The sequence below is a fragment of the Pyrgilauda ruficollis genome, unplaced genomic scaffold (assembly GCF_017590135.1).
Source record: "Pyrgilauda ruficollis isolate IOZ18807 unplaced genomic scaffold, ASM1759013v1 scaffold28, whole genome shotgun sequence".
Classification (NCBI taxonomy): Eukaryota; Metazoa; Chordata; class Aves; order Passeriformes; family Passeridae; genus Pyrgilauda; species Pyrgilauda ruficollis.
This window is the reverse complement of record NW_024524155.1, coordinates 1,388,151-1,402,034: the sequence shown is the minus strand read 5'-3', so window position 1 is coordinate 1,402,034 and position 13,884 is coordinate 1,388,151. Positions and strand designations below refer to the sequence as shown.

At 52.9% G+C, this 13,884-nt stretch overlaps 1 protein-coding gene across 1 annotated transcript; it reads left to right on the top strand.

The window, feature by feature from the left end:
• Nucleotides 1–5,423: 5,423 nt before the first annotated feature.
• Nucleotides 5,424–9,186, top strand: FOXA1 (forkhead box A1). The gene is made up of 2 exons (XM_041472033.1): nt 5,424–5,495; nt 7,924–9,186. The coding sequence occupies exons 1-2, from the start codon at nt 5,424–5,426 to the stop codon at nt 9,184–9,186; spliced, it is 1,335 nt and encodes a 444-aa protein (XP_041327967.1).
• The last annotated feature ends 4,698 nt before the right edge of the window (nt 9,187–13,884 follow it).

Below are 13,884 nucleotides of genomic sequence, written 5' to 3'. Positions count from 1 at the left end.
CTTGTAAAAACTAAAGTAACACACTTGGTCAATCACATACTGAAGTGTGGGCATCCTGCCAGCTGGAGTTCTGGAAACAGCACACATGCATCTAGCCATATTAGCAAAAATAAACTGGTTGTTTATGATGGGTAATGATTTACCTAGTTAAGAACTCTTATATTACACTCTAGAAAAAAAAAAAAAAAAAAAACAAAAAAAAACCACAAAACAGAAGCTCCCTTATTCTCATCACTGTAACCATCTGATATCAACATTCATAATTTTTCATTTCATTGCTTGTTCCTCTTTCTCCTTTAATTGGTCAAACACATGAGTATTTTCGGATGGTGGGATATTATTTGTTATGTCGTTCAAGTCTTATGATATCAGCTCTGCAGTATGCCTAGAAAATGAAATGCAATGAATTTGCACTGAAAATTAAAAAGAAAATGATAAAATAAAATAAAACAAAATAAAATAAAATAAAATAAAATCTTGCAACGGAACGTCGCTGTTGTAACGAGCTACACAACGTCTCCAGGGCCTGGCCGAGCGGCCATGAAGGGAGCACGGCCCTGAGCGTGACCCGTGAGAGCCCGCAGGCCCGGCGCCCCCGGCAGCGCAGCCCGGGCCCCGAGGGCGCGGCCGCGGCAGGACTGGGCCTCGGAGCCGGGCCGAGGCCTCGGGGGCTGGAAATCCGCGGCCGAGGACCCGGCAGCGGGCGGGCAGGGCTGAGACGCCCGGCCCTTCCTGCCGTGGATGTGCAGCTGAGAGGGCACGTCTGGCCCGCCCAGGAGAACCAGAGCACGGCTCCTGGGGAGGAAGATGGGCTATAGGAAAAGGGATTGCCCTACCTTGGGCCGGTCGCAGGAAGGAGGCCACTTGATCGTCACGGTCGAAGACTGGAAGAGTAGTCTCACTTAGCAAAAGCTCAGGAGCAAATGATGACCCCATGCAGTGCCCTCTCTGCCTGGGCCCTGCTTCCCAGCGAGAGGAGGGTGAAAAGCCGCCTTCTCGCCCCTGAGCTCCGGGAGCAGGGGCGCGGCAGCGACCGCCCCGACGGGGGCTCCTCCGGCCGTGTCTGAGGGGCCCCCCACGGGCTCTTCCAAATGAGAACTCGGCCACAGGAGCACAGAACCGGGGCGGCTGTGCTTGTGAGGGGCGGGAGGAGGGAGGGAAAACAGCCCCCCGATCGGACGCCTTCTCTGCGGGCTCCCCGCAGAAGGAGAGGCGCTGCCGGCAGTCACCTACCCCTGCTCCCGGAGCACCCACGATCCCTCCCCGTCCAAAGCGCCCGGCTCTGGGCACAGGCACGTTCCCAGACGGTTACTGTTTGCCCGTTTGAATGGGGTAGGATTTCAGGTTGGAAACAGACGGGAAGAAAGATTTCCCATCGTGGGGGAGGCTGACGGGGTCCTACGGTGTTTCCGGCGACCCGCTGCACAGGCTTGGGCCACTCTGGAAAGCCGCGTATGAGGGACCCTCTGCAGGAGACAAATCCTGGCAAACGAAAAGAAGGATGTACAGTATAGGGCAGGGAATGCATACCGGTGCGGAGACAACCTCACAGCTCCTTCCCGAGCTGAACGCCTGGCCCGCACTGGCACAAGCACTGCCGAGAGAATCTCCTTCAAAAGACGATGGTATTTTGGATAAAATAGAGTAAGCCCCTGCAAGTCAAACCGAAGGGCCGGCAGATGCTGCTGCTGTCAGGGGGAGCTTAGACCGGAACGAACTGAAACAGCGCTCCACGTTAAAATTAAAGCTCCCGCCGCTTGCACCGGCCGCCCGGCCCACGCGCGGCAGAGAGCCTGCGGGCGGCGCTCCCGGGCGGCGCTGGGCCCAAGGAGCTCCGGCCCCGGGGGCAGCGCCGCGCCGGGGCCAGCTCCGGTCCTCGAGCAGCTGCGGGAAGCCCCTTCCCAGGGGCGAGGCCACTCGGCCCGGCCAGAAGGCGACGAGATTCCCAAAACCCAGCTTGCTGAGTGGCCTTTGCGGGGCCCGGCTCTTCCTGACAGTGCTGGTAACACGGTCTCCCCTGGAAGACCTGCCCCCGCTCCACACACATATTTCCGTATTTTTTATGTCAGGTTTTATGTTTGCACCCTTGGCAGAGTGCACTGGTGGAGCAAAGAGCTGAGACCCTGATCCCATCTAGCCGGGTAAAGCTCACCTCAGCCTGCACTTTCTCCAGGTTGCACTAAAAGCTCGACCTGAAAAAAAAAATTAAAACCAAAGAAAGAAGAAAAGAAGAAACAAGCAAACAAAAAGTGCACAGAAACTGGTGCTGCTCGAACCACAGCTGGGGAAAGGTGCTGTATAATTGGGGCCAGTGCTACTAACCTGTCTCCTGAAAAACACATCAGCTAGGCACGACTGGAGAGCTCCTGGCTACTACACAGCATCCCGCGTCCTAGGAGAGTGTTTCTCTGCTGAGTCTGCTGCAAAGTATACTGATAAATCCCGCTGGACTCGCAGAGCATCCTACATAGGACTTCACTACATAAAGGCTCAAGTGCAGGGCAAGGGCAACCACCGAAATACCCGATTTTTCCTGTGGCCGTGGGCAGAGGCGTCCTGACCTCTTCTGGACTTAAGGGAGGATTTTCTCCACCAGGTCTGCACCACAGAACCGGTCTGAAGAGAATTTCCAACAGCGGCTGGCTCTGACTGGGGCTTGCTTATTATACATCAAGTCGAGAGGCTCTGAGCAGATTAGGAGAAGATCCTGCCTGTGCTCTCACCTCTGGGAGCAACCTCAGGAGGGAGCTAAGCCTGCAGCCGGACAACAGGAGGCGCTGAGGCTTTGCACAACCCACGGCTCCCCTCCCCTCCCGGGCAGCCGGCATCCCAGCCGGGGCGGCCTGGGGGCGGCCGGCCTGCAGGGCGGCTTTGCCGGCTCCACGTTTGCTCCGCCCGGTGAAACGCCTCCGTGGTTTGTAACAGCATCCGATGAGCGTGGCCGGCTTTGTGCCTGCCCTTTTTTCCAGGTACGGAGTGACCCAGCATGAGCTGCCCGGCGTCCCGTCGGGTGTTGCTCCCGCGGGGCTGGCTCTGGAGAGCGAGGCAGCACCGCCCCGAGGTCAGCCAGCGGCGGGGGCCGACAGCGGCGTCTCTGGGGCAGCTGCGCTCCTGCCAGCGTCCCCGCATGCGGCCGTGCTGCAAGGGGGGAACATACTCCACAGACTTCAAACACTGAAATGGGCAAGCCACCACCGAAGGACCTCTGTTTTCAGACGTATACACGGCTTTCATTAAGAAAAGAGGGAGGGTGCATACATGAAGACCGCAATTCTAATATTTCTTAGATATTCCACTGGCGTTTGTCCCAATATCCATGGGTGTAGTTTGACCATTTGAGAAAGCAGGGATTTAATCCATTGCTTTTATATATTTTATTTCCTTCCAAACATATTTTCATATGTTGTTCTCCTCTGGTGATTCCAGAGTTTTGTTTGTTTCGAGGATTTGACTTAATTCTGTTGCCAGATTAAAAAAAAAAAAAAAAAAAAAAAAGAACAAAGAAAGGGGTAACAGAATGTGCATTTAGAGAGCAAGTTCAAACATATTTGTCGTGGCAGAGATATGCTATATCTCGTCATTTGAATCCTGTGTCTCTATAAGAAACTTTAAAATCCCATTTGTGGGGGTGACATTTCCACAGATCACTCGAAAACAAATCACTGTGGAAGCAACTGTGGCCATGCTGAAAGATAAACATGTCAAGCTGAAATTCAGACCCAGGTGTGTATTATAGTTTCTGTGGTATGATGTGCAAGCCTTTTTCAAAATCCCGAGAAGCTTTATTTCCCCTTCAAATTCTCACTGTTGGAAAAGTTGTTTGGGTTTGGGGGGAAGGGTTATTAGCTGCTGGTTTGTGATGTAGATTTTTTGTTTTGTTTCGTTTTGACTTTTTGGTTTTTTGTTTTCTACTATGAGGTGATAAAAGTTCTAGTAGCTAGGTGGGAACGAACTCACAAGGGATAGGATAGAGAAACCTAAGAAAAGTCCGTGGTGTTGACATAGGCTCGAAGAGCCGGACAGGACAGAAAATGTTTGATCCCTCTGCAAAGACTGAGAGATTCCTTCCATAATAATAAAAAGCTTTTTCCAATGTCAGTTTGTTTTATCGGTGTTTTTTACCTTTTACCAGCCTGTGTAGAATACTCCTCCCCTGTTCGTTGTGAGAAATCAGGTCAATAAGCAAGAAGTTGGAAATTAGATACTCACTACCTATTATTGCTGCTCCTGGGCTTCTGGCATCAGAAAAAGCTTCAAAATGAGCCTTCTGGGCTGAAGGCTTTCCACAGTAAAGATATAAAATGGTTCTAGTGACTCACCTGATGTTTGCCAAGTGGAGGTTAATATCAGTGGATCCGCATTCAGGCCTCTGTCCGTATTTATTGGGAACCTGTAGTATTATGTCTCAGCGCGGTGACTCACATGGTTTCTGAACATAAGGCACCCCAAAAAGCAATATCATTATCACCATCTGTATAGGACGGCACCGCGTTTGAAGGGCTAGTTTAGCCCGGAGAAAGAGGGGGGTGTGGTGGGGGAGGGTTGGGAGGGCTTTGGGGAGCGCGGAGCCGAGCCTGCTGCTCGCAGCCCCGAGCGCCTAATGCGATCCCCTGGCCCGAGGGCGATGGGAACTTGGGGCTCCGCGGCAGGGCCTGGAGGTACCTACGCGGAAACCAGTTGTGAAGTGACGGGCGGGAGAGGGGGGAACCTGTGGACTTCAGGATTCGGGACTTTGAAGCACGTCCCGGCCATCAAGTTAAAGGAGCATCTACCGGCCTTTAGTAAATATTGCCTCTAATCTCAGGGGTTTAAGGCTGGATGGCCTTTTGCGTTCTCTTCAAATAGAGGGGACTGCCCTTCCTTCATCTACCTCATTTCATTTCCCCCTATCCCTCCTAGTATTTGTCCTGTCCACCTGAAAGGGTGGTCGTGCCTGTCCCCCGTCCCATCCCGTCCCGCCCCCCCGCCCGCCTCTGTCCCCCTCTCCCACCTCTGTCTCTCCTTCTTTCCCCACAAGCTTAAACCAATTACGCAGCTTTGCAAATAAAGTGCCGCCCCGGGGGGAGTTGCAGGCGAGGGGGACTGCCTTGTTTGCAGGTGCATCTCCGGCTTTGTAGGTGCGAACGCCTTTGTGAGGCGGACAAATGGGGAGAGGAGGAGGAGGAGGTGGGTACTTCTGCGACGTAAGATCCACATCAGCTCAACTCCACTCACATCCCAGCCGCACTTCCTCACTTTCTCAACTGTCTCGCCCCACACCGCTCCCTGCCTCCTTTTTGGCTGGTTATAGAGCAGAATTCAGCACCCCCCGCCCCTCCTGAGAGCTGGCTTCCTGCTAGGTCGGGCTTTCGGGCTCTTTTCCTACTGCCCGTCGCTCGCTTGCAAGAAGGCTGGATGGTTACACCGGGCAGGTTGGCTCCATAATGTTAGGGACTGTGAAAATGGAAGGGCATGAAACAGGCGACTGGAACAGCTACTACGCCGACACTCAGGAGGTGAGTAAATCCCAGGGTCTGGCTTCCCTGCTGCCCCTGTGCAGGGGAGGGGAGGATCTGGGGGTGGCTGGGGGTCTGGAGGGGGCAGCAATCGGAGGAATCGGTTTGCAGTCCAGATCCTGCCAACGCAAACGTACCTCCCCCTCCCTCCGGCGCCGAAACTGGCTAGGCTTCCCCAAGGAAAACACAGCTTCCAGGAGCCCTGGAGGCGTTTGGGGAAGACGCGGGGCGGCTGCGAGACCGCCTGGAGGGCCGGGGGGCCGGGGACAGCTCTTGATCTCATCTAAGAGGCGTAATCTTCTCTCGCGGCGGGCACAAAAGCACCCCGTAAACTCTTGGCTCTGGGCAGAGCACTCGCCGCGCCGCCGGCACCCGATTCCTTCCCGGCAGATGGCAGGGGCCGAGGGAGACGGACGCCAGCGCGTCCTGGTCGGGGGCAGCGCCTTCCCCGAGCTTCTCGGCGGGACCTCCGGCCTCTCTACTCGCCAGCACCGGGCCCTCACCTGTTAAGGCCGGGGGAAAGGAAAGGAGGGGAAGACCAGCCGTTTGTCCGTACTTTGCAGACGGGCTGCCCGCGGCGTGCGCTGCTGGCGCGGGCCGGCTGGCGGCGCTGCCGAGAGCCGGGCCGGGAGGGGGCCCGCACCCGGACCCGCCGCCCCCCACCCGGACCCGCTCCGGACCGCGGCAGGCGCTTCCGCCCCCCGCGCCCGTTTGACAGCGACGTCCCAAGGTGGAGGAGAACCGGCCCAAGCGTCCACAGCTGCGGCGGAGGAGAGGGCCGCGGGAAAGCTCGGAGCCTACCCCCGGCGAGCCTCGGCCCTGCGGGGCCTGGGGTCCGCGCTGCGCTGCTGAGGCTCTGCAGCGGGGGTCCCGGAGAAGCCAGTGCCCGGCAGCACGGCCAGCAGCACGGCGGATTCCCGCCCTGGAAGGAGCCGTTTTGAGGAAGTGCGGCAGCGAGGCAGGCACCTGGGTGTGCGCACCCGGGCATTGCATCAGCACACCCGGACACACGGCTCCACAGTCCCCACGCCTCGTCCCGCAGCCGAAGCTGGCACACGCGCCCATAGGGCCACGCGGACAGAGGCAGATACGTGTCACCCGGCCGGCATCTCCTTTAATAAAGGAAAGTCGGCTAAGGGCAAACAAGGGTCATTCTAATTATGTGCCGTTTCCAGACTCATTTTTCCTCTCTTATACGCATTGTCCACAAACACAAAGTTGAGGGAACTTCGCTTTTACTGTTTTTTTTAAACTTCAATCTTTCCTCACCTCTCGCCATTTAATTTGAATAACTGCAAGAATGCAACATGGGAAACCCAGCCGCGTTCTACCATCTCAAATAATTAATGTGATCCTCTAAATCAAAAGTGCATTTATAAGTTCGTGAAATTTGTGGGGATCAGAAATGAGTTTTAAATATTTAACCGTTGCTTATACCTCATTTTCTTAGCCATATTAGCCATAGGTCGAGTAAACTGGGAAAGTCTTTCTCTCTTCTGTTAAATCAGATGCCGTAGCAGAAAGCACAAATTCAAGCTCTCCGGCTCTGCCTTTTTTAAGAGTTGTGTTATGTATTAGGGTGCTTCAATTTTTTTCACGTCGTGCAATTGCAGAAAATCTTAGAGAGGAAAAGTTCAGGGGTTTCCTACTTTGGGAAAGTTTTGTTGTTTGATTGTTTGGTTGATTGATTTTTTTTTTTTTACTTTAATTTAAAGACTGTTTTAATAGAAAATGTAGACCGGGGGGAAGTTTTACACAGATAAAACAGGCCAACAAGACCTGTTTGGTTTGGGTGAGGGTTTTTAAAATTATTTTACAACAAGACATTATTGCATCTTATATATTTCTTAGAAAAGAAATTTAAATTATTGCGGGAAGGGAGACATGCGTGAGATTTTTTTCAGAAAATACAAGCACTCTTTCTTCTTGGCGCAAACAGTGTACGCCCACCAATTCCAATACTCTGATGAGTTTAAGTATTTAACTAGCGAGACAGGACACATACACTACAAAATACGGGAATGCCCCGGAGAGAACACGTCCTGCCGGGGCAGTCCGAGCCCGCAGCCCGGCTCCGCGAGGGCTTGGAGCGGCTCAGGGAAGACGGTCGGTCCGTGCGCCCCGCTGATCCCGGTGCAGCCCGCGCAAGCTGCGACACGCCAGTAAACCGGCAGTGCGTCCGGAGAGAGCACCCCCGCTCCGTGACTATTTATAAATGTATACAAATATGAAATAGACCTTTTCATGGGAGCAGCTGCCTTTCCGTGCGACTTTGGGGAAGTTTTTTCCCTGGTGTCGGGGAAGCAGCCGGCGTCCCGTAGCAGGACGTTTGCACGGCTGTCTGGGCCAGGCGGGCGGATCCGGCCCCTACGGGGTCCTGCCACACCTCTCTCCTCTCTAACTCCGTCTCTTTGTCTCGCTGCCCTAGGCCTATTCCTCGGTGCCCGTGAGCAACATGAACTCGGGGCTGGGCTCCATGAACACCATGAACACCTACATGACCATGAACACCATGACGACGAGCGGCAACATGACCTCCAGCTCCTTCAACATGTCCTACGCCAACACGGGCCTGGGGGCTGGGCTGAGTCCCGGCGCCGTGGCCGGCATGCCGGCAGGCTCGGCGGGGCCCGTGAACGGCATGCCGGCCGGTGTGGCCGCCATGGGCACGGCGCTGAGCCCCGGTGGCATCAACGCCATGTCTGCCCAGCCGGCCCCCATGAACGGGCTGAGCCCCTACGGCAGCATGAACCCCTGCATGAGCCCCATGGCCTACACCCAGTCCAACCTCGGCAGGACGCGGGATGCTAAGTCCTTCAAGCGGACCTACCCCCACGCCAAGCCGCCCTACTCCTACATCTCCCTCATCACCATGGCCATCCAGCAGGCACCCAGCAAGATGCTGACGCTGAGTGAGATCTACCAGTGGATCATGGACCTTTTCCCCTACTACCGACAGAACCAGCAGCGCTGGCAGAACAGCATCCGCCATTCGCTCTCTTTCAATGACTGTTTCGTCAAGGTGGCCCGATCCCCTGACAAGCCCGGCAAGGGCTCCTATTGGACCCTGCACCCCGACTCCGGCAACATGTTTGAAAACGGCTGTTACCTCCGCCGGCAAAAGCGCTTCAAGTGCGAGAAGCCGGCGAACAGTAAAGCCACTCAGGAGGGCAGGAAAGATCAGGCCGGGGCCTCTAATTCAAGCTCCAGCTCCCCCCTACACAGAGGCCACAACAAGGCTGCACAGCTGGATACGGCCACCTCTCTCTCCAGCTCCAACCCGTCCACCAGCCCTCAGTCTATGGACCACAGTGGATCAAGCACAGAGCTAAAGACCTCGGCCTCGGCCGCCTCCTCCACCATCAGCTCTGTGCCCACTTTGGCCTCCGTCCCACATCCCCCTCACTCATTAGCCCACGAACCCCAACTCCACCTCAAGGGTGATCCCCACTACTCCTTCAACCACCCGTTTTCCATCAACAACCTCATGTCCTCCTCGGAGCAGCAGCACAAGCTGGACTTCAAAGCCTACGAGCAGGCGCTGCAATATTCCTCTTACGGGGCCAGCATCCCCGGCGGGCTGCCGCTTGGCAGCGCCTCCATGGCTGGCCGGAGCAGCATCGAGCCCTCGGCCCTAGAGCCCTCCTACTACCAAGGTGTGTATTCCAGACCCGTGCTAAACACCTCCTAGCTGTGCAACCCCCGCCGCCGGGGCCGAGACCCCTCCTCCCCTTCCTGGCTTCTCTCCCCGCTTTCCCTGAGACAGACCAAGGTGTTTCCGCACGCTGCGTGCAAAGGACTGTTACTTTTTAATTGTCTCGCAACGCGTTGTGTGTTGTTATGATCCACCAGGACCTCCTGCAAAGCCGGCCGCGTCCCGCTTGTACATACTCCCTCCGGCCCCTGCCGCCCAGCCCCTCTCCCCGGAGACCTCCCCAGCCTATGCAGGGTGTTATTAAAAAGAAGAAAAAAATGTTGAGCGTGTAAACTACTTGTTTGTGCTTTCCGCTCCCTTGTCTCCCTCCCTTATGTGTTCTATAATCTCATGTAAGTTTACAGGTATGTGGCAATACTTTAACAATACGGAGATGAAGAAGCGAGTAGACATTTAAGACTTTTTTTTTAATTAAAAAGGCTTTGAAGGACAATACTGCTGTGAAGTAGCAAAACACTAAAAGAATCTCTAAGCAACAAGAGAACTATTTACTTTCTCGGATCATCCTTTTGATACTTGCAAAATAAACCTTCGGCTACTACAACCTACAAAAAACCCAGATGCTGTGGGCCGGATCCTGCACTCCCGAGGGGACCAACTGGAGCTTTGGAGTGCAGGATGCGACCCTTATCTTTTTCCAAGTGTTACCTGTTTTGGGATGTAATATAAAGTTACAAGAGGTCACAGCCAGTTGGATTTTTTTTTTTCCTTCCCATCTGTTACTGAAGATTATAGTTCATCAGGAACTATAGTTCATCAACATGTGGATGACATACTTATTTAATTTAAGTGTATTCATTGTGTACCAGCTAGAACTGTGTATCTATAACCAGGTTATTTTCCCCCTCCCCTAGGAAACATTGACTACTACACTGATGCAAGGAAAAGAGGACAACTCTGTCTCTCCCCCCTTTTCAAACTTGTCTAATAAATTTTTTTTGTGGCCCTTTAATTATCGCCATCGTTAGCTTATTTCATCCAGTGTTATTGCACTTTCCACAGTTTTACACGGTGTTAGCATAGCCAGACGGGTTTTATTATTATTCCTGTTCGCTGTTTCAATGTTCTTAATTTATTGCATGGTTTATATTGTTTTCTTTCTTTACAGCTGAAAATTGCTTTAAATGACCGTAAAAAATAATTACACGTGAATTTAAGAAATTTTGTTAATTTTATAAATGTGATTGTAATTGAAAAAATATTTTGATTTAAAACGATAACTGAGAATTTAATGCGTGAAGTATGTTTTTGATCATTTGCAGTTAAGGACTTTAAATAAATCAAATGTTATCAATTAAATACTTCTGCTATTTTCTTACAAAATTTCTGGGATGGGTTACGGAGGACGGAACCGTGTGCAAGAAAATCAAAACGTAGTGCTTAAGTGTGGATGCGAAGAGGAAAGATTTGTACGGCCAGGCTTGTGCAGAGGGAGGGCGGAGGACGCTCCCGGAGGGTATGCTTGTGGGGCGCTGCGATGTCACCGGCCTGTGAAGCTGAGTGTGTGGTAATGTTCTTTATTTTATTTTATTTTATTTTATTTTATTTTATTTTATTTTATTTTATTTATTTTCATTTTTTTCCCTAATTCACGGTTCTGGGATATGTTGAGGGATGGCAGGAAAAAGCCGCCCGAGGCGATGTAACCTCCTGGGTGTTTTGCGGCCAGGCTCGGCGTTTGCCCGCCGGACGGGATGACGCCCACGGGGAGCATCCCCAGGGCGGTTCCACGCCGCTCCGAGCCGCTGGAAAGGTCCAGATCCCGCTTTATAGTTCCGGCTCGGAACCATACGTAGGAAAGACACCAGCAGCCGCGCTGGAGAGCTCTGGTCCCCTGCAATAGACTTTGTCGGGGGAGGGGAGTTTAAGTGTGAACGGATTTCGCTGTGCCAAGCCCTGTTCGTGCACGGCCGCCAGATAAAAGGACTGTGTAATTCTCGTAATTATCACATAATTGCCCCCTGACGGGTTAGGGACAGCGGCGACAAACCAAATTAAGATTCCACTTAGAAAAGAAAAGCCAAGCCAGCGTCCCAGAAATCTCACTGCATTCCTCCAACACTACTACCCAGCTAAAAACGGGAGGGGAAAAAGAGCCTTGGGAGACCCCCTCTGCTTTGCAGTGTGGCCGGATCAGCGGTGATCCCGGTCGGAGATGCGCGCACGGCTCTCGGGTGACACGGAGCTGTCTCCCGCGTCGTGCTGTGCGGGTGCTCTTGGTCGGGCGGGCATTTACGGCAGGTCCTCCCCCGGCTGCCGAGTGCGAGTCCTGCAGCGGGGGGGAGGGGGCTCTGTCCCCGTCGCCGTGTGCGGCCGGTTACCCCATGGCCCGACTGCGTGGCACCTTCGCTTCTGAATGTCCCGAAATGGCAAACATCAACAGACCCCCCGCAGCCAGGGGCAGCTCGGGGCTGCTCGGCACCGGGTCTGGGCATGCGGATCCTATTTAAAGCCCCGCTTCTTCTGCCAAGAGAAGCTTCGTGAGAATCGAGACAGGATGAAGCCAATTTTCAGCAGGACTTCGCTTGTCTCCCACAGACTAGTCTATAGAGAATATGCCATTGCAGAGTGGAGACATTGATTTAATGCCTTGGGCTCATACGTGGAAAATATCAATCGACTGACAGCGATAAGGCAGCAAGTTTCACATATCAGCTGAGGAGCACAGACCGTGTGTAATGGAAATATTTGGGGCGTGGGTAATAAAAGGGTTTAAGCGGACCGACGCGGCTCCAAACCTCTCAGAGATAAGGAGCGGAGCCTGTCACGGATGCAGCGTGTGCCCTTTCGCCACTCGCCATCAAGATTATATTCCTCCCCTTTCTTCTCGTAGGCAAATGGTGTCTGCGGTGGGGAACGAGCCCCTGACAAGACAGGGATGCAGCTCATGTTAAAAACGCGGGTCCCGGCGCAAAGCACGCAGCATTCTGTGATCAGTTTTAAGACTTGGAAATCGACAGCAGGGCAAAGAGTCCAGTTTTACGTTCCGCTCCTACCTGCCCTGCTGCTGCTGCTGCTTTAATCCTGTGCTCAGGAAACCCCCAGCCAGAGGGCAAATATAAGCTAAAAATGGGATCCACAAGGAGAGGGTGCATGCCCCCGCCCCGCAGTGTGTAGAGAGGAGTTTGCGAGCGTCTCCTTCCAGCCGGACCGGTCGCGCTCTGTGCTAGAAGGGAAGGAGCTGGCGGGTGCGGGGCTTTTGCTTCTGTCAGAGATGGTGTCTTAGCACCGCGTCCGGGGCAGAGGCAAAGCGGGAGCCCGCCAGGCTTCAGGTTCCAGGCTCCGACCGACACCTCAATTTATAGGGGAACTTCGTCTTTTCCTGTTCGGCAAATTACCTCCGACCGGCCACGTGCGGGGGAGCGAAAACGGCTCATTTAGCGTCATTAAATACAAGCAGGGAGTAAATCGGGGCTGCGGGGGATCTCTGTAAAGATTTCCGCGGAGTTTGGGCGGTGAGGAGGCCCCCGGCCCGGGACAAGGGGGAGGTGTTTGGTGCGCCGGCGGGGCAGGGGCTCTCGAGGCGATGCGGCTGGGACACTGCAGCCGGGGGCGAGGGGACGGAAGGGTCCCCTGGCGCAGCGGAGCCCTCCTCTGCCGCGGGGTCCGACAGTCCCGAGCCCCCCGGCGAGAGGGCACGATGCCCCTGAGCCCCCCACCAGTAGCACTTCCTCGGAGCACCTGCGAGCAGCACCTGCCCTCCGCAGAAGGGAAGAGTCGATGGAATAAAAGCAACTTCAGCCGCCCAAGTCAAGTGGGAGAAATAAAAAAAGTAACTGCTGGGTTGTTTCCTGGGTGCGAATGGACAACACTGACATCTACATCGGCAAGCAATCGGAGGATAGACATTATTTGGAAGGAATAATTCCAAATATTCGGGGCTACTGAAAGACGACAAAGAAAAAAATTGCCGGACAGTTTTTCATTTGAATCCTATTAGTGTTAATAAACCATAAGTAAATCGTGAGAGAACGGTGCGAGAAAACACTTCAGCCATTGGCATAGCTTCAAAAATTGTTTTGAAATGGGTTGAGTAGGTATTGAAATTGGTCCGTCAGCATAAACGCGAAATAAATGAATTCCCTCGCTATAACGCCAACTAGTCTTTAGAAGAGCAATTGTCTCGGTTTTTTACAGAAATATTATAGATAAAACACCTGATTGTGATAACAATGCACTTTGTATGGTTCCTTTCCTGTTCTGATTAAACGGAATCTAGACATCTATGTGTGAGCATATGTGATTAATCACTCTGAAAATAACATTTTAAAATCAGAGACTTAATAAATAAAAAGATTTCGTGTGCATTTTCGTGATAAATTTAATTAATGAAGAAGCAAATTATCCTCATACAAACATGGGGTATAAAGTTATCTCGAGAGGAGCATAGATGCATATATTATATATATTAACATACATATAATTAATATGTATTTGTTTTCAGGGGAGGCAAGTGGAAATATACATAACACACAATGACCAGGCAGAAATCACACCACAATAGTGCACAGAGTGTGACCGGAGTAAAGAATGTAAGTCCCCGCAAAACTCCCACGCTGCAATATTGTTTGGGAAATATAGGAGAATGGTTAATAGCTAAAATCAAAACGCAATTAGTTTGATTATTTACATGTCAAGGGTCGTGCAGCAAAATAGCTCTTTTTTTTCGTCTTC

What these genes read in the sequence shown, in the direction of transcription:
- FOXA1 (XM_041472033.1), top strand. Translation starts at nt 5,424, where the DNA reads ATGTTAGGGACTGTGAAAATGGAAGGGCATGAAACAGGCGACTGGAAC. An exon ending in ACTACGCCGACACTCAGGAG is followed by an intron (nt 5,496 to 7,923) that starts GTGAGTAAATCC and finishes TCGCTGCCCTAG; the next exon opens with GCCTATTCCTCGGTGCCCGT.